The 21,583-nt window shown below is 48.6% G+C and overlaps 1 protein-coding gene across 1 annotated transcript in view; it reads left to right on the top strand.

The window, feature by feature from the left end:
* The first annotated feature begins 9,548 nt into the window (after positions 1–9,548).
* Positions 9,549–21,583, top strand: part of LOC126263614 (thyrotropin-releasing hormone receptor-like) — a 28,634-nt gene continuing 16,599 nt past the window's right edge. Inside the window, exons 1-2 of the mRNA XM_049960701.1 lie at positions 9,549–9,599; positions 9,880–10,079. Of these exons, the coding sequence (XP_049816658.1) occupies positions 9,549–9,599; positions 9,880–10,079 (251 nt within the window). The remainder of the gene's footprint in view (positions 9,600–9,879; positions 10,080–21,583) is intronic.

Genomic DNA, 21,583 nt, shown 5'->3' with positions numbered 1-21,583 from the left:
AGTCAAATAGAGAAATTAAATGAAACAACAAGTTTACTGTTACCAGTCACCGTTTATTTCCACGACGCGTTTCAAAGGTTTAAACCTCCATCATCGGGTGAATTTACATTAGTCAGTATGACATTTGTGTGAGTGTTGTGTTACGACTCTTTCTTGTGGCACTGGCTGGTGGAGAAACAAGACACTATTTCAGAACATGGTTTTGGATTTCTTCTGACAAAAATTAACTGATATCTAATTGTAAACATAAAATAAGTAAACTAGAGTACCTCCAGAGGTCGTAAAATATCACATGTATAAATCCAACCAAAAGGCAGAAAACTAGACATCCTCGAAACACTCTAAATATACAAACACCAAACGAAACAACCGGAATCCATCTTAAATGACAAAGATGACAATATTTACAATAGTATCATCTCTGTTTTCAGCAACTGCCTACATTCTTAAAATGCACACACACACACACACACACACACACACACACACACACACACACACACACGTGCTCACCCCTTAATATTTACCATAAATATTGATAGCCGCCAAGAGTGACTGACATCATTTACAGATAATTTGCATTAACCAATGTATTATTCCAACCTTTAGGCAGCTAATATATGTAACATGTAATCTTAAGACCCCTTGCCATGTAAATGTTTGCTCTCATACAATCACTCTTTGCACCCTCTCTCCCTCTCTCCCTCCCTCCCTCCCTCCCCCCCTCTCTCTCTCTCTCACTTTCTCTCTCTCTCCCTTCCTCTCCTTGTGCCTCCAGCCTCTCACATGTCTATAGTGTCACCTATGTATGATTTTACTGCTGTAGCCAATAAGATTATTGTGCTTCAAGTCTGTAACATTTAACCTGATTGTTATTAACAGGTATGAAGTTTAAGCCATTTTAACATTTCACCTGACTGTAGAAACGAATACGAATGTTAAGCCGTTTTAACTTGTCAAAATTGGATTTATATGCCACCTGAAGTACACACACATATATTCGACACCTCAAAAGAAACACATCCAAATGCTTTAAACAATTATTCTATGATAATGTTGTTAGGATGTATATTCTTTGCACTTTGCGATTATGTCTTCTCTTCTGCTATACGAACCTTGCACGCAGAAGATTCCAGACGCCATATGTTTTTACAAATGTGACAGTATACATGTGATGTGATACGACAGCGAAAGGAACCTGTGACCACTGGAGGTACTCTAGTTTACTTATTTTATGTTTACCATTAGATATCAGTTAATTTTTGTCAGAAGAAATCCAAAATCATGTTCTGAAATAGTGTCTTGTTTCTCCACCAGCCAGTGCCACAAGTTCCTAAAAAAAAAAAAAAAAAAAAAAAGTAACACACACACAAATGTCATACTAACTAATGTGAATCCACCCGATGATGGAGGTTTAAACCTTTGAAACGCGTCGTGGAAATAAATAAAACGGTGACTGGTAACAGTCAACTTGTTGTTTCATTTAATACCAATAACAGTCACGGTAAAGCCTAACCTAAAATGTTCGCATGTAAAGCAAAAAGAGAAAGCTTTCAAAATGTGGTGCTACAGAAGGATGTTAAAGGTTAGATGGGTAGTCATGTAACTAACGAGGAGGTACTTACTAGGATTAGGGAGACAAGTAATTTGTGGCACAACTTGACCAAAAGGAGGGATCAGTTGATAGGGCACATTCTGAAACATCAATGGATCACCAATTTGGTATTAAAGGGAAGTGTGGGGGTTAAAAATAGCAGGTGAGGCCAAGAGATGAATAAAGTAAGTAGACTGAAAAGGATGTAGGTTGCAGTAGTGTCTTGGAGATGAAGAGGCTCACACAGGATAGAGTAGCATGGAGAGCTGCACCGAAGACCACAACAACAAACAGATGAAAATCATTGCTAGCCACTAAAGCACATACCCAGCTCACCTTTTCTTTTGGAATAACCGGAACGCTTAATAGCGCATCTTCTGCTGTCACATACCTTCACCACCAGGAAAGACACTTGCCGCCCATCTGGCCTGTTGTAGCCTCACAAGTCATCAACCGCTCGCGCGACGGCGTCTGGCGGAGGTCCTCACAGACGTCGGCGCACCTGCCACTCTGCCCACCGGTCCACCAGACTCAGCAGCCTTTCACCTACTTTGGCCAATGTCCGCAGCTCGGGCGTGCCCCATAATGCGCTGCAGCCTCTCTGACTGCTCCACTGCAGTCACAGCACTCGCTTCTGGCAGGTTTCCCTCATCACCAGCGCTAGCAGGTACCTGTCTCGCTCCCCCTCGCGCCGCCACAGCTGACCTGAGGCTGCCCAATCACAGGCCGACACCTCTGCCGAGCCGGTCTTACCTGACGCGTTCGCCTTTATTGTGTACGATTTTGTAGCGGTCAGGGACCCTATTCTATATCGTTCATACCGATCGGTGCAGTAGGTTAGTCTTAGTAGAGACGTCATTTTCGGTTCTTTATCCGGTGGTGGTGGTGGTGGTTAGTGTTAAACGTCCCGTCGACAACGAGGTCATTAGAGACGGAGCGCAAGATCGGGTTATGGAAGGATTGGGAAGGAAATCGGCCGTGCCCTTTCAAAGGAACCATCCCGGCATTCGCCTGAAACGATTTAGGGAAATCACGGAAAACCTAAATCAGGATGGCTGGAGACGGGATTGAACCGTCGTCCTCCAGAATGCGAGTCCAGTGTGCTAACCACTGCGTCTTTATCCGAATTCCCTATTCAATAAACTCCTGAGACATGTTACAGAACGGTCCTCCCACCGATTTTTCGAGAACTGTACCGAGAGGTTTTGGGTTTCGGTATGGCATTGTCGTTCGATTTGCTGTGGTTTGTTTACACTTATAATTTGTTATTTTAAACATACTGAGTGGTTTTAGCTTTGGATTTACTGATTGGGTTACTAAAGAATCTCCACAGGGCGTGTCTGGTTGGAAAGTGAGTTCATAATAGACTATTTTCCTTTGTTAGAAATATGGTTAGGTTAGGCTGATACAACATACCAAAAAACGTTTTCGGTCAATACGCTCTCAAAATACCTGTTATTTTATGCAATTAAGAGTTTAAAGATCATTAAATATCAAGACATCGGCTCTGCTTACGTATATCACATGAGTGTTAGTTGAAATTACTAGTGACTTCGCGTAGTCTTTTCTGCTAATGGTTTACTTATTAATTATCGAAACGCGATTAAAATTTGTTACAGTGCAAAGGAATTTTCTGAAGCCTGATAGAGAAAACCTCCCAAAATTTCATGTATTTACGGCTTACGTCCGCATCATTCGAAATCGAAGTCAACTTGCGTCTCTCTCGACTGGAATTACATAAAATAAAGCGGCGCTAGCATGCAAGCTGTAGTAGCGAAGTTGATGAGGCGGCCATCTGTGAGTCTGCTTTAGGCGGTGGCGCGACACGGACCTGTCGTCCCGGCCGCGGGCGCCCGTGGACGAGCAAGTGCTTACACCGCCGGTACTCGCGCTTCTTGCTGTTTCACTAAATCGTCATGGCACACAATTTTGGAAAGACTACGCTCGAATTTACGTTTGACAACGAATATGCCAGACCAAAGGCTTTCGAATTAGAGCGTTTTTGAGGGTAGAAGTTCGTTTACCTGCTACACACCTCATTGGAATACACCTATCCATTCTAAGCAGTACGATGTACGTACTGCGTGTGAAAGAACTCTCGCCGCTGCTCAAAGAGGATTTAAATTTCGACAGTCTGATGGCCACACCAGCGATGTAGCTGTAGCTCCTTCAGGTTTGGGTGTGAGTGTCATTCGGATCTTTGAATTGCCATTTGACGTACCATAATCGATGGTTACTGAATCTCTGCGACCATATGGAACGGCACTCAGCCATCCGCCTGAATGCTGGGCGAGTTTTAGTACCTACTCCATGCTAAACGGCTTCCGACAGGTGCGGATCGTCCTTAACAAACATAGCCCTTCTTATTTACATATTGCAGGAAGTCGAGCTATTGTGATTTACGATGGCTGTGGTGGAGAAGGACATACCCGCTCGGAGTGCATACAACGCCGCTTCATGCAACTGCCACATGGAGAAGCGTCACAGCGAGAAGTTCCCACGTAACTGCCGATGACGTACGTGACGATGGCCCGCCAGGAGGTGTTGCCGAGTTCGGAGCGTGGCAAGGACGTGTTGATGCAAGAGCAGACCGAGTTAGGGGAGGATGGGGGTGACACGGAGAATGCTCCTAGACCCACGTCAGATGGGGGAAGAACTTTCTGCATCGTCACATGCAGCACGCTGCGTGGAAGTGGAGGTCGAGACAGCAGCGGCACCAACGGACCAACAAGCGCTCGATGAACACAGTGAGGCGTCCCGTACGGCGGCAGAGGGCAGGGCGCGCAAACAACGATCGCCGAACCGTCGCAAAAAGGGTCGCCATAGTTCGGGTGACACGTTCTCCCCGAGCCTAGGGTACGCTGAAGTTATTCGAGCCGAAGAACTGTCTGACACGGAACACGTGCCTGTAGAGGGCGCTGGCAGGATTCCTTCAGATGGTGACCGGATATCCTGCCTTTCAGATGGTCGCTCTTCATTGACATCGACTGAACCGGTACTGCCGACGGAGGAGTCAGGTTCAAAATGGTGCAAATGGCTCTGAACACTATGAAACTTAACATCTGATGTCATCAGTCCCCTAGACTTAGAACTACTTAAACCTAACTAACCTAAGGACATCACACACATCCATGCCCGAGGCAGGATTCGAACCCGCGACCGCAGCAGCCGCGTGGTTTCGGGGAGGTGTCAGGGACAATGTCTCGGCAGCCACAATGAAATGCATCAGATGACGCTTCTGGAATTGATGAGCACTGCGACTAGCCGAAACAGTCGAAGAGTTACAGGAATTGGCGCCCGAAATTGATTACAACTCACTTACCACGAAACGAGAACAACAGAGGACAGCCCGTTGGCGTTGGACTTCACAATGACATGACACGAGCATGACAACGACCACGGACCAAGCGTATAAGGTGGGCACAGTGAACATTAACACCGCCCGTTCGTTTGCAAACATGCAACTTTTCCGGGACATGATTTACGCCACAGACGTGGTTATTCTGCTGATGCAGGAAACGTGCAGTTCTGCGTTTCCCGACGTGCGTGGTTACAACACTTACTTAGCCGACTCCAGACGGAGGACGTGGCACAGCGAAATTAGTCCGGCAACGGATTCCGGTGTGTGACTTTCGGCATGGGGTTCGGCGATGACCATGAACGGCATTCGTATCGTCAACATCTATGCACCCTCCGGATCTGACAACTGACGGGCGCGAGCACGATTCTACTCGGAGGAGATTGCGCCCCTGTTCTATGGGAGATATGACATCGTGGCAGGAGGGGATTTTCACTGTGTTCTCACACCGAAGAACCGAACCCCTAATTTCAGCTCCTGTTGCGCACTGCACACGATCTGCCGGGACGTGGCACTAATGGACACGTGGGAAAAGATCCATAGGCAGCGGGAGGACTATACCTTTTTACTGGTCACTCGACGAGCAAACTGGATCGGATTTATGTTTCTGATGGATTAAGAGATCACGTGTTGGCTGCTGAAAGTTGGCCCACAGCTTGTACTGATCTGCTTGCATATTTACGCAAGTTAACCCTCCCAGCGGGTCTGGCGGAGGCGCAGTTCGTGGAAACTGAATTCATCGTTATTAGTGGATCCCGAATGTCGCCAGAGAATCGAAGAAGCATGGCAGACATGAACTCGCCGTCTCCCGATGCACCGTATGGTTCTTTCATGGTGGCTGCAATGTGCAAAACCGGCGATACGGAAAGCTCTCATAACGCATGGCAAGGAAAAAGCGAACTGGCACCGAGATACACTTGTTTATTACTACATGGTGCTCCGTGCCCTCTCCTCCAGGGCGTCATCGCCTATCGCATTCAGGCTTGCATTTTATCGATCACGAAACGTCTACTGGAGGGACTTTCGATTCGTGCTCGGTGTTTGGATAACGTTGATGGAGAACGTACTAGTGTGTATCATGTGTCCAAGGGACATCGCCTATCCTTGATCACAGTGCTCCATGATGGTGATGGTCAGCCCTTGATGTCGCAACAGGACCTAGCTGCTGGATTCCTGGAGCATTTCCGCCTCCATTTCACTGGGACGCCGACGGACGTTCGGACAGGAGAAGAAATTTTGCGACTGATGCAAACGGAGGTGGATGGTCCCGATGCAGAGGCGTTATTGGAACCCCTAGCGGAAGATGACGTACGGGGTGCACTCACGAAGGATGCGGTGCATAAATTGACACTCGAATTTTATCGCGAATTTGAGAATTCAGTTACAGATTCCTTCTGCAAGGAGCGTCATTACCCGTGAGATTTCTCTTCTTTGAGGCGTCATCATGGCGACAATGTCGTCTAATTTAAATACCCAACGAGGAATTGACGACAGATTTGGCGAGCTGTCCATACGCCTCTCCTCACCACGGCAGCGAGATCGTTTTGGTATACATTAACCAACCGCAAGACAGTCACGTGGCAGATTCTCCGTTCTGCCTTATATATGGCATGCAGGACACGGACGAACATTCTCTGCAATGCGGTGAGGAAAGGGATGTTTGGCGGCTGACGCAACTCGTCATGGCACTCGTCCGAAGCTCCGACGACTTCACGGTCACGACGGACGCTTTATTTTTCCCAGACGCTGTCTCTTTTCTATCACAGAAAACGTCGGCAATCCGCTGGTTGGAGGACACGCATCGCACTACGTGCTCTCACGGGTCTTGATTTCGGGCATGGACTATGGCGATTATCTACTAGAACAACACGAAATCATCCGACGTCACTCTAAATGCAAAATGCACTTTGCGAACTTTGTAGGCAGCAGGTTACATGAAGCGGTGGGGAATCCCAGATTTACGTAATTTCGCGGGATAGGATAATACTCCCAGTGAAGTGACGAGGATGTCACTTCGGCCCTATATTTCTAACCTTTCTTTTTCCTATGTGACTTTTTCTGGAACATTAAAATTAAATAAATAAAAAAAGATAAAAAAAGAATTACATGCATGTACAATATTTCCTTCCCGGTGCTTCTCCCTCAACCTTTCAGGCGACGGGGACACCGTGGCCAGGCCTGCAAGCACGAGCCCCACCCACTCTGCCTAAAAAAGAAAAAAAAGTTGAAATTTCTCTCGTATCACTTTTTAAAAAAATATTTTTCTGAAATATTCGTTGCACTTTACACTTAAGAGCGCTATTTCTCAGTAACCAGTATCTCCGATTTCGTGACTTCCGTATATTCAAGAAATGAAAGATGAAATTACTCTGCGTGAAAAAACTGGAAGTGACTACTTCTTGTCACAAATAATTCACCATTTTTTTTCAGAATACGTAGTGATTTCCGAGAGTGTGGTCAGACAGGAACCTAACAGCACAGCGTAAATTGCTGTGAACTTGGATCTCTAGGAGCGAGCTACAACCACATTCTATGCAAATTATTATTCTGTAACACTCTCTTAAACAATTTTTCGGGCTCTTGGAGATGTGTTACGTATATGCAACTAATTGAAGGCAGTTTATTCCCATGCGCGTGTAGCTTCTTGTATGTGTGAAGCATCATCACGAATAGAGGAAGCGAAACGTGTATGGCAATAAACAAACTGCCTTCAATTTGTTACATAGAAGGAACGAACCTCCATGAATTTTGAAACAAGTAAGGAACGACGGAAAACAGAAAAAATGACGAATTTTTCGGGTGTTTCTATAGATGTATTTGTACAATGTACTACTACACTCCATTCCTAACTCATATTCCTATACGTAAAATCCAAAACAAGACGATGTGAGTGAGTATAAAATGACATAATGTGACATTTACGACAGTTTTCAGTACACAATCAATATTCTATCGTTATCGTGCGTTCCGGAAGCCGGTGGTCAGCGAAATTTCAACAGTGTTACGTACTCTAACCACACTTTTCGGTACTGTGAAGAATGGCAAGCCTGTGTCGGCTGCTAGCCTCTTCGAGTTCCTGCCACTGTGCCGCTGCAGTGCGCATGCACGGATCTGAGGCACATTGCTTTTCATTGGTTGGCGCAAAGAGAACTGATAACAGCGTTTCGGTTCGCTAGGACGGTTCGGCATCGCTTTCGAAATGCGTACTGAGTAATGTTGGGGCTCTATTTCGGTGCGCTCGCGTACCGTACCGATCGACAAAATGGCGGAAAGATAGGGAATAGGGCCCCAGGTCCGGGGACGAGATGTGTCTGCTGCACCAGCGCACCACTGTGCGCTAGCCCCAACCTCCACCTGCCACCTCACACTCCGTTGTTTTCCCTTTTGTTTTGGCACGGAGAAATCTACTGCACAACTGGGAGCAGGCAGAGTGGAACGCACAGTCACAGCATGCCCACCCGCCGACATTCAGATGGGTCGCTGACCCGCACAGTGGGTCGACTCGTCGAACTGTGAGTGGGTGGCTTAAAGAGTGCCTTTAACTGCAGCACAAACGCCGCCGACCACGCTTTCCAGCCAGACGAGTCAGGACACTGTCAGCGCAGCCGGCAGGGTGTCGCAACAAGTATTGATGTGCTGCGAATTTCAATGTGAGGACACAGGTCTCAGCCAGGAGGCCAAAGTAATTAACGGAATTTAAATGAAAAATATCTAAAAACGAGAAAATGCATCTGACCAACTGAGCTCCATGAAATATATTCTAATTTCATGTTGGAAATTAGCACGAAAAATTGCATTATTTGCAGTAAATATCGTGGCAGATGTGTGGAGCTTGTTACCAGACAACTGCACTAAATTTATACTGAAGACTGTGACCATGGTGAAGTAGTACCCTTGTTACGTGATGTTGGCTCCAGTAACTGTGGTTCCTCTCTGGCTCGGCAGTAGAATACCTGCTGATGGTGTATGTTGCTTGTCAACATTGACTGTTTCAAAAACAAATTACATCAGCCCAGGAATCTCTTTCAGGTATAATCCAGAGCAGAGACAAATTTCGTTATGCAAAGCATTGAAGGCTTAAGGGAAACCAATACATCAGCTAAAAGGCAGGTAAGACGAGAAAATGATTATCGTAGAAGTGGCTCAATTGAAGTACAGTTCAGGTATGTAATGGCTTTCACGGTCGATGGAAATTTATCGAAGAGCTGTTGTGACCTAGGTAGCTAAAGCAATGTCCTATGAACAATAATGTCCCCACACCAGAGACGAAGAATGTGAAAATAGCCCTAAATTAAAATCAGTATTGGATAATATACTCCGACATGAATACATTTCCCGTTGTGGATACATAGCGATTTGTATTGCCCATATGTTAGCCTGGTTGTGGCACATTAAATGGTGTTAGTGGCGTCGCTGCCCTTAGAGGTAAAGTTCTGCTATTTGGGAGTAAATTGGTGGCTGTCATGGTATGTACAAAAAGACTTAGGATACTGCACTGTGCTGCAGACATTGGTGTCCAGAAAGGTCACGAACTATTATCAAATGGGCAACCAGTGGCTCGGTAGGTAGACAGACTTGTGCTGGCTGCAGGTGAGGATGGCGGTAGGGGACTACCTGGCGACGGTGGCAACGGAGCTGGCGATGCCAGTAAGTACAGGGAGACTGGTAGCGGCAGGAAGTGAGTCTTATGTTAATGGACTTCACTAATGTTGGCGCCATCGGTGTCAAATGAGATAGTGAGCAACTGCCTGGTTGGGAAAGTGTGGCTGAGTGTGTCAGCACGGAGAGCCTCGTGTCGGCTGCTGGTTAGCCTGGCAGAGCCCAGTGCCAGTGGCGTCGATGCTCGACTGGGTCGCGAGCCTGTGCTCGGACGACGACTGCTGAGTGAGTGGGTGGGTCAGTACGGAGAGCCTCGTGCTGTCCGCAGGTGAGCCTGGCGGTGGCGGACTGCCTCGTGCTGGTGGCGTCGGTGCCCAACGAGATCGTGAGCTACTACCTGGTGGGCAACCAGTGGCTGTGGGGCGACGTCGGCTGCGCCGCCTTCGTCTTCTGCCAGAACCTCGGCATCAACGCCAGCGCGCTCAGCCTGGTCGCCTTCACCGTGGAGCGCTACATCGCCATCTGCAGGTAACCACCTCCTCACCCAGTCCCAGTCAAGTTTCAGGCAACAGCTACTCGAAGCACAATTTAGGCATACAGTAACAGCTGGCTTACAGTATGTAAAGCCGTACAGTGTTCTCCACACGTAGCTTACAGCATAGTTTGAGGACTGCTGTGATAAACGAAACCCTCTATCTCCAGTTATTAGTTAAAGAGTAAACCACTAACTAAACAAAACTAAAAAGTGCATGTCAGAGCGTACGTCCCATTGTACCAGTTACTAGGACTTTTTCCCATAACATTCACAGGTGACCGCAGGAATAATGACTGTTTAAACGCTTCTGTGGTCGCTGTCATCAGTTTAATCTATTCTTCGAGATCCCTTTTGCAGCGATAATATATTCCTTGATTCAAAACTTGAAACTCTCTCTGTAGGCTTTCATGGGATACTCTACGCATATTTTCAGGTGTGTGTAAGTTCAGTTCGTTCAGCACCTCCGTCACACCCTGACCTGTGGAGATTTGTGCTGCACTTCTTTGAGCGCATTCAATATCTATCGTTCGTCCTGTCTGGTGAGGGTCCCACACACTTACACAATATTGAAGAATGTGTCATTCGAGCGTTTTGTGTGCAAACATCCTTCGTAGACTACAGCCATTCCCTCGTATTTTACCAAGGAATTGCAGTCTGCAACCTGCTTTACCTACGATTGACACTATGTGATATTCCTCTTCATGTCCCTGTAAATTATTGCATCCACTTATTTGTAAGAGTAGATCGATCAAGCTGTGATCCGTTGATACTGTAGTCATAGGATAATACATAAACACATAAAAAAAAGCTTTGCATCACCCCAGTTCCCAGAACTCCTGAAGATATACGTTGACTGTGGATATTGTATTACAGACACGGCCCCTTTGGTTCTTCAGAGATGTCACTAAACCCGCCCAAAGATGTAAACAACCATGCACGAGCAGCGCCTGTTAGACGGAGGGGGTCTGACAGCCGATCAGTTCCAGTCATTCCACTGCGAAGGAGATAAACGGCTCTTGTCTGTAGTTCAACCATGCCTAGACGGTCAATACCGCGGTTCGATCGCGTCCGCATTGTTACTTTGTGCCAGGGAGGGCTCTCAACAAGAGAACTGTCCAGGCGTGTCGGAGTGAACCAAAGCGATGTTGTTCGGACATGGAGGAGATACAGAAAGACAGGAACTGTCAATGACATGCCTCGCTCAAGCTGCCCAAGGACTGCTACTGCAGCGGATGACCGCTACCTACGGATTATGGCTCGGAGAAACCCTGACAGCAACGCCACCATGTTGAATAATGCTTTTCGTGCAACCACAGGACGTCGTGTTACGACTCAAACTGTGCGCACTAGGCTGCATGGTGCGCAACTTCACTCTAGACGTCCGTGGCGAGGTCCATCTTTTCAACCACGACCCCATGCAGTGCGGCACAGGTGGGCCCAACAACATGTCGAATGGACCGTTCAGGATTGGCATCTCTTCACCGATGAGTGTCGCATATGTCTTCAACCACACAATCGTCGCAGACGTGTCTGGAGGCAACCTGGTCAGGCTGAACGCCTTAGAAACGCTGTCCAGCCAGTGCCGCAAGGTGCAGATTCCATGATGTTTTGGGATGGCATTACGTGGGCCCGACGTACGCCACTGGTGGTCATAGAAGTCTCCGTAACGGCTGTACGATGCGTGAATGCCATCCTCCGACCGATAGAGCAACCACATCGGCGGCCCATTGGCGAGGCACGCGTCTTCATGGACGACAATTCGCTCCCCGATCGTGAACATCTTGTGAATGACTTCCTTCACGATAACGACATTGCTCGACTAGAGTGGCCGGCATGTTCTCCAGAAATGAACCCTATCTAACATGCCTGGAATAGACTGAAAAGGGCTGTTTATGGACGACGTGACCTACCAACCACCCTGAGGGATCGACGCCGAATCGCTGTTGAGGAGTGGGACAATCTGGATCAACAGTGCCTTGATGAACTTGTGGACAGTATGTCACGACGAATACAGGCGTGCATTAATGCAAGAGGACGTGCTACTGCTGGGTATTAGAGGTACCAGTGTGTACAGCAATCTGGACCACTACGTCTGAAGGTCTGGCTGTATGGTGGAACAAAATGCAGTGCATGGTTTTCATGAGCAATAAAGTGCGGAAATGTTGTTTATGTTGATCTCTAGTCCAGTTTTCTGCACAGCTTCCGGAACTCTCGGAACCGAGGTGATGCAAAACTTCTTTTCATTTGTGTATTTTCATTTTGTGTGTTGTAGGATTTTTATATTTCTGATTTAAAGTAAGTTACCAATCATTGCACCACTTTAAAATATTATCAGCATCTGATTGATCATTCGTGCAGCGTTTTTCAGGCAGTACTTTATTGTAGATAACAATATGCTCTGCAAAAAGGCTGAGGTTTTATTATTCTCCGCGACGCAATTAACGTACAACATGAGCAGCAAGAGTCCCAACATATTTCGCTAGGGCGCACCACAAGTTAGTTACAAGTCTGTAGATGGCTCTGCATGCAAGGTAACCTGTTGCGTCATCCCTACCAAGAAACCCTCAGTCGAGTCATAAATCTCGTTTGACACCCCATACGATAGTGCTTTTGATAACAAGCCTAGGTGAGAGACTGCGTCAAATGATTTTCGGAAATCTAGGGCTACTGCGTCTACCTGACTCTTTTATCCGTAGCTTTCTTATGATGTCATGTGAGAAAAGTGGAAGTTGGGATTCACATGATGGATGTTTTCGGAAGTCATACTCGGTGTCAAGGATGAAGTCATTCTGTTCGAGATACCTCATTACCTTTCAACACACAATATGTTCTAAGATTGTACCTCAAACGTACGTCGAGGATACTGGACGGTAGTTTTGTGTGTCACTTCTGCTACCTTTCTTTTACACTGATGTCACCTATACTTCCTACTTACTACAGGGCACGGTTTTCTGTTCGGCATATCTATGGTAGGTTATAATTAAAAGAGGGGTTAAGTAAACCGCAAATTCTGTATAGAATCTCATAGCGATTGCATCGGGTCCTGCAGCTTTATTTAATTCTAATGATTCCATCTGTTTATAAGCGCCACTGAAACAAATTACTGTTTGTCTCATCTTTTTGTGCTACGAGAATTAAACTGGAGCAATACTTCTGTGTAGTGTTTTGTGAAGGAACATTTGAAACCGGAGTTAAGTATTTCTGCTTTTGTTTTGCTCGCCTCAGTTGCAGGTCCTGTCTCGTCCGTGAGTGATTCAACATTAACTTTTGTGTCACTGCCAACCTTTTCATAAGACCAGAATTTCCTCGGATTTTGTCAAAGGACATTCGATAATATTCTGATAGATCAGTGATAGAAGGCTTCACTCTTTCCCCTCTTGGCAGCCAAACGCCTTTAATGGAACACCTATCTGTCTATAGCCCTGTGCTTTCTTTTACATCTATATGCAGCAACCCATCTTCATTTACAAGTTCATTTATGATATGTGTATACCATGGAAGACCCGTCCCATCACATTCAACTGGGTACATACACTCCTGGAAATGGAAAAAAGAACACATTGACACCGGTGTGTCAGACCCACCATACTTGCTCCGGACACTGCGAGAGGGCTGTACAAGCAATGATCACACGCACGGCACAGCGGACACACCAGGACCCGCGGTGTTGGCCGTCGAATGGCGCTAGCTGCGCAGCATTTGTGCACCGCCGCCGTCAGTGTCAGCCAGTTTGCCGTGGCATACGGAGCTCCATCGCAGTCTTTAACACTGGTAGCATGCCGCGACAGCGTGGACGTGAACCGTATGTGCAGTTGACGGACTTTGAGCGAGGGCGTATAGTGGGCATGCGGGAGGCCGGGTGGACGTACCGCCGAATTGCTCAACACGTGGGGCGTGAGGTCTCCACAGTACATCGATGTTGTCGCCAGTGGTCGGCGGAAGGTGCACGTGCCCGTCGACCTGGGACCGGACCGCAGCGACGCACGGATGCACGCCAAGACCGTAGGATCCTACGCAGTGCGTAGGGGACCGCACCGCCACTTCCCAGCAAATTAGGGACACTGTTGCTCCTGGGGTATCGGCGAGGACCATTCGCAACCGTCTCCATGAAGCTGGGCTACGGTCCCGCACACCGTTAGGCCGTCTTCCGCTCACGCCCCAACATCGTGCAGCCCGCATCCAGTGGTGTCGCGACAGGCGTGAATGGAGGGACGAATGGAGACGTGTCGTCTTCAGCGATGAGAGTCGCTTCTGCCTTGGTGCCAATGATGGTCGTATGCGTGTTTGGCGCCGTGCAGGTGAGCGCCACAATCAGGACTGCATACGACCGAGGCACACAGGGCCAACACCCGGCATCATGGTGTGGGGAGCGATCTCCTACACTGGCCGTACACCACTGGTGATCGTCGAGGGGACACTGAATAGTGCACGGTACATCCAAACCGTCATCGAACCCATCGTTCTACCATTCCTAGACCGGCAAGGGAACTTGCTGTTCCAACAGGACAATGCACGTCCGCATGTATCCCGTGCCACCCAACGTGCTCTAGAAGGTGTAAGTCAACTACCCTGGCCAGCACGATCTCCGGATCTGTCCCCCATTGAGCATGTTTGGGACTGGATGAAGCGTCGTCTCACGCGGTCTGCATGTCCAGCACGAACGCTGGTCCAACTGAGGCGCCAGGTGGAAATGGCATGGCAAGCCGTTCCACAGGACTACATCCAGCATCTCTACGATCGTCTCCATGGGAGAATAGCAGCCTGCATTGCTGCGAAAGGTGGATATACACTGTACTAGTGCCGACATTGTGCATGCTCTGTTGCCTGTGTCTATGTGCCTGTGGTTCTGTCAGTGTGATCATGTGATGTATCTGACCCCAGGAATGTGTCAATAAAGTTTCCCCTTCCTGGGACAATGAATTCACGGTGTTCTTATTTCAATTTCCAGGAGTGTATCTGTCCAGTGCGGATCAACAACACTTTTGGTTCAAGTGGCTCTGAGCACTATGGGACTTAACCTCTATGGTCATCAGTCCCCTAGAACTTAGAACTACTTAAACCTAACTAACCTAAGGACAGCACACAACACCCAGCCATCACGAGGCAGAGAAAATCCCTGACCCCGCCGGGAATCGAACCCGGGAACCCGGGCGTGGGAAGCGAGAACGCTACCGCACGACCACGAGATGCGGGCAACAACACTTTTGATCTTGGATGATAATTCCTCTGCATGTTCTCGTCTCGAGCTAAAATTTTCAAGTTCCTCGTGGAGTTCTTGTTCATATTATTTACTGAACATACAAATCTTTTTACTTATTCAAATTTCCTTTTGTATTTTGGTAATCACTGGTGGTACGACTGCTTCAAGGTGACTGATACCAGCTCTGATGTGGACATCATCAAAGTGGTCTTGTCTACATGTTGTCATTAGATCTAAAATGTAACGATCAAGCGTGAACTTCCGAACTATCTATTGTAGTTAGAGATGCAATTTCAATTGTTTGATAGTGTGTTTTTTCATCCCCAGCACTAAGAAAACTGTGCTCATCATAACTGACGATTGAAGCGTGATTGGGAAACTGACCTAGCAATGTACTGAAGTTTTTGTAGTGGACTGACAAGGCAGCCAGTCCACAGTGACGGGTAGCCGAAAGGGCACACGTACACACACGCCGACTGGCGCGAAGTCTGGAACAGGATTCGTAATGAATGTGATGAAGAAAAGAACGTAGCTACTAGAACACTTAACTTTTATATCGTCCTTTGGTATACAGCATTCTTGATGATACAAGTGAGACTATCTTGAGATACATGCAATGGTACAAATGGCGCCTTGCTAGGTAGTAGCCATTAACTTAGCTGAAGGCTATTCTAACTGTCTCTCAGCAAATGAGAGAAAGGCTTCGTCAGTGTAGTCGCTAGCAACGTCGTCGTACAACTGGGGCGAGTGCTAGTCAGTCTCTCGAGACCTGCCTTGTGGTGGCGCTCGGTCTGCGATCCTGACAGTGGCGACACGCGGGTCCGACATGTACTAATGGACCGCGGCCGATTTAAGCTACCACCTAGCAAGTGTGGTGTCTGGCGGTGACACCACATTCCTCCCCCGCAAATCGGCGAACGGTCGTGTGATAAGGCTTCCGCCCGCCGTGGGGAGGACCCCATGTTGACGTATGCGACGAGGTGGGGAGCCTAACAACAGGCAAGGCTGTGCCACCCGCACCCTGCCATTCGGTCCGAGGGGAGCTAGGAAACGCCTGAAAACCTAGTCCAGGGTGCCCGTCAACATGCGGTGTATGCGCCCGTAATGAGACAGGAGGGGCCGAAGGGTCGACCTCCATTGCGTCGGGGGATCCGACGCGCGATGACGACATCTGGGCCGGAGCGGGCAAGAGTTCCATGGCGGAGGACAGCTGGTCACGGGAAGCGATCGGCGGCGTGTGACCCAGGGAGGCGCTGGGCGGCTGCAGCGAAGCGTCCACTGCGGGCGGCGCCGGCGGGAGAACAGGCGGCGGCGGCGGCGGCATGTCGCCATGAGGCAATAGGGAAGGCAGCGTCGGTAACACCTGGGGATGAGGCGAGCCAGTAGATGGGTCCCCAGGGCGCTGACCGGACAGCACCGTCGCTGAAAGCAGACGGGGAGCGGCAGAACCCAGGCGACGACAGAAGCGCAGCTGATTGAGATGCCGACGCACCTCACCAGAGGCCCCCAAAACCAAATACATCGCGCGGCCGAGGCAGCGAAGAATGCGCCCTGCAAGCCAACGCCGTGAACCTCGATAGTGGCGATAGAAGACAACGTCGCCAGGAGCAGAAGCAGGAGTCTGCCGCTGCACAGGAACCTGATGCGGCGGATGCATCAAAGACATCAAGGTTCGATGAGGACGACTGTGGAGCAACTCAGCTGGCGAGCGACCATCGCGGGGCTGAGAGCGATACGAGGACAAAAAGAGCAATAACACGTCCTCCCGAGAATGCGACTCTTTCAACTTCAACAACTGTGACTTGAAAGTCGGGACCAAACGTTCAGCGGCACCGTTTGACTGAGGCGAAAACAGTGCGGATGTCAGATGTTGAATACCATTGGCCTTGCAGAATGACTGAAATTCTGCGGACATGAATTGTGGGCCATTGTCGGAAATAATAGTCTGCAGAAGACCTTCAATGCAAAAAATAGCAGATAACGCTTGGATTGTGGCAGAAGACGTCGTGGAAGACATCCGGACAACAAATGGAAAATTACTGAAGGAATCGACAACAACCAACCATCGAGCATTCCAGAAGGGACCGGCAAAATCTATGTGTAAACGTTGCCAAGGGGAAGTGGCTTTCGGCCATGCAAAGAATTTCCGCGGCGGCGCGGATTGTTGTTCGGCACACGCCATGCAAGAAGAGCACATTTTCGTAATCGCAGCATCGATTCCGAACCAAGTACAGTGCCGACGAGCAAGTTGTTTCGTGCGCACTATACCCCAATGTTCTTGGTGAAGAAGCCATAAGACAGAGGACTGTAACGAACGTGGGACCACGACTCTGGACTGGTCATTATCAGAACGCAACAGCAAAACACCACGTCGTACAAAAAGTCACTCCTTGTGAGCAAAAAATCGGCGAACCAGCGGATCCTCGATCCGTGACTTTGACAAGGGCCATTGCGTAGCAACAAAACGCAAAACAGTAGCAAGGACAGGGTCAGCAGCTGTGGCTGTAGCTACACGACGAAAATCAATCGGAAACGATTCGACCACGTCATCGGTTTCCGAATCAATGAACAGGCAAGCAAGGTCGGAAGAATCGAATGCTTTATCCTCAGCAACAGGCAAACGGGACAACGCATCAGCGTTGCCGTGCTGAGCAGTGGACCGATACAAGATATCGTAGCGGTTGGCGACCTCAACACGCAATGCGCGGGGAACATTGCGCGCTCTGAAAAATTGCGGTTGCGCGTTTACTTTCAGTTCCAAATGTGCTTCATAGTTCTTATCGCAACCAAGGCCCGGTGCAAAAATGTCTGCAAATTCTTCACATAGACTAAAAACACTGGCTGAAGGCACAGTCTGATTCACCGATAGGACCTGATTGACGATAGACAAGTTAAACAACTGAAATAAATCTAAACCAAACAAGTTCACTGCTGAAGAAGAACGAAGAACGTAAAAAGACACAAGTTTTGTTTGTCCCTTGTATGTGGCAAGAAGAGTGCACTGTCCTAACACAGGGATAGTCTGTCCTGAATAACTTGTGAGCTGAACATTTGCGGCACGCAACGGAGGTGCGCCCAGTTGTTTGTACGTGTCTTTATTGATCAATGAAACTGCAGCTCCGGTATCGAGCTGGAACGGTATCACTTGTCCGGCAAAGTCCAAATCTACAAAAAGTTTATTGTCCTGCTGACGACAAGAGCGACGGTTTTGTGCAACGTGAACAGACACTGGTACAGAATCACGTGCGACGTGACGGGATTTCCGTCGACGTCGACGCACACTTTTTGTGGGACGAACACAGTCACTGTTAGCGAGAGGAACACTGGACGGGGTGGAATTAACTACATGAATGTCCATGGGCGAAGGTTCCCGAGCCGGTGTGTCCTTGATTCGATTCCGGCGCGAAGCAAAGGGCCGGGAATGGTTGCGATTGTCTGATCTGAGCTTCTTCTGGCAAACACTTTGAACATGTCCTTTCTTGTTACAGAAAAAGCAAATAGCCTGGCGTGACGGGCAATTCTCACGCGAATGTCTAGTTGCACACCGCGGGCATGACTTCACTGCATTTGCTTGCCTACGCGGGACACGTGGCGGTGCGGACGTGCGCGAAGGCTGTTTACAGGTCCGCGCAGCGCGCCCGGCAGGCCGGTTAATGCGACACACTGCTGGCGAAGTTTCAAATGATTCCTGAGCAAAGTCAAGTGTGTCTTGCCTATCCAATATGTCTATCACTTGTTGAAGGGAGGGATTAACTAGTTTCAAAATCTGTTCCCTTATGCGAACATCAGAAACGTTCTGTGCTATCCCATCCTCGTCGCCAATGTAGTGGACTGACAAGGCAGCCAGTCCACAATGACGGGTAGCCGAAAGGGCACACGTACACACACGCCGACTGGCGCGAAGTCTGGAACAGGATTCGTAATGAATGTGATAAAGAAAAGAACGTAGCTACTAGAACACTTAACTTTTATATCGTCCTTTGGTATACAGCATTCTTGATGATACAAGTGAGACTATCTTGAGATACATGCAATGGTACAAATGGCGCCTTGCTAGGTCGTAGCTGTAGTGGACTGTTAAGGCAGCCAGTCCACAGTGAAGTAGCCGAAAGGGCACGCGTCAACTCACGCCGACTGGCGCGAAGTCTGGAACAGGATTCGTAATGAATGTGATAAAGAAAAGAACGTAGCTACTAGAATACTTAACATTTATATCGTCCTTTGGTATACAGCATTCTTGATGATACAAGTGAGACTATCTTGAGATACATGCAATGGTACAAATGGCGCCTTGCTAGGTCGTAGCTGTAGTGGACTGTTAAGGCAGCCAGTCCACAGTGAAGTAGCCGAAAGGGCACGCGTCAACTCACGCCGACTGGCGCGAAGTCTGGAACAGGATTCGTAATGAATGTGATAAAGAAAAGAACGTAGCTACTAGAACACTTAACTTTTATATCGTCCTTTGGTATACAGCATTCTTGATGATACAAGTGAGACTATCTTGAGATACATGCAATGGTACAAATGGTTAATGGCGCCTTGCTAGGTCGTAGCCATTAACTTAGCTGAAAGCTATTCTGTCTCTCGGCAAATGAGAGAAAGGCTTCGTCAGTGTAGTCGCTAGCAACGTCGTCGTACAACTGGGGCTAGTGCTAGTCTGTCTCTCGAGACCTGCCTTGTGGTGGCGCTCGGTCTGCGATCCTGACAGTGGCGACACGCGGGTCCGACATGTACTAATGGACCGCGGCCGATTTAAGCTACCACCTAGCAAGTGTGGTGTCTGGCGGTGACACCACAGTAGCCATTAACTTAGCTGAAGGCTATTCTAACTGTCTCTCGGCAAATGAGAGAAAGGCTTCGTCAGTGTAGTCGCTAGCAACGTCGTCGTACAACTGGGGCGAGTGCTAGTCAGTCTCTCGAGACCTGCCTTGTGGTGGCGCTCGGTCTGCGATCCTGACAGTGGCGACACGCGGGTCCGACATGTACTAATGGACCGCGGCCGATTTAAGCTACCACCTAGCAAGTGTGGTGTCTGGCGGTGACACCACAGTTTTCTCTTATGTTTCCGGTTTCATCAGGAAGAGAGTCTGGTAGTCCGTAGGAGGCTCCAGATAATTTTATACCCATTTTATTGAGTTTTTCGTTTGGTTCTACATCTTCAATGAGCGAGGCAAACTATTCACTTGAGCACTATGCGGAGTGCATCATATAAGACAAGCATGTGGTTCCCGACGAGGGGCAACAGCCGTCTCAGTGGCTGCAGGGTCAGCAGTCTGCCGATGACTGATTTGGCCTCGCTGTGCTGGTACTGCGAACGGGTCAGAACAGTGGGAAATTACAGTTGCAACTTTTCCCAACGGCTTGCAGCTCTGCTGTACGGCTAGATGGAATACTCTTGCATAAAACATTCGGACGTGAAATTGTCCCTCATTCGGATCTGCGTGCGGGCACTACCAGTAGTATAGCATCACCAGGAAGAAGTCAGCACGGGTGAACGAACCAGGCGCCTGCTGTGGAGGCTTGTACGAAGCAACGTTCGCTAAACAGTGGTTGAGGAGACTCTCTTGACAGCCCCTTGGTTCGTCTGGGTGGTCAGTTTCTCAACAGTTGCAAATATGTTGCAAGCCTGTACACGCCTCATCAGCCACTATTCAATCCTGTCATCTGTGGCCCGAGGCACTTCACAGCAGCCTCGGCGACGGTTTCGGATAGCGCCATTTTGCTAACCTGCACTGCACGTGCTGCCACCTGTCGTCTGAGGTGGGCTGTCGCACGTTGGCGTCGAACACGGTCGCTGGTCAGATTAACGTGACTGGACCGTGTACATGGCCGACCAGTGTGCGTTTCACGCTCATTACAGTCTCGCACGTTATGCCTCAATTCCGTTGCCACATGCTATGAAAGAATGGGTATGGGGGTTTGTGGAAACTTGATACGGTGCGAAAGAAGGGTGGAAGTGAAAAACGTGAGGGCACACGACAGATTGTTGCAAGAGTGGAAGAAGCCTTCAGCCAAGATCCCAGGCGTTCTGCATGCAAACGTGCACTGTAACTTGACATAACGCATCAGAGTGTACATTACCCACGCAAAATTCAGATAGTGCAAAAGACTGCCGGCCGTGGTGGCCGAGCGGTTCTAGGCGCTACAGTCTGCAACCGCGCGACCGCTACGGTCGCAGGTTCGAATCCTGCCTCGGGCATGAATGTGTGTGATATCCTTAGGTTCAAAAATGGTTCAAATGGCTCTGAGCACTATGGGACTTACCATCTGTGGTCATCAGTCCCCTAGAACTTAGAA

The sequence above is a fragment of the Schistocerca nitens genome, chromosome 6 (assembly GCF_023898315.1).
Source record: "Schistocerca nitens isolate TAMUIC-IGC-003100 chromosome 6, iqSchNite1.1, whole genome shotgun sequence".
NCBI lineage: Eukaryota > Metazoa > Arthropoda > Insecta > Orthoptera > Acrididae > Schistocerca > Schistocerca nitens.
This window is presented reverse-complemented; position numbering and strand designations above follow the sequence as displayed.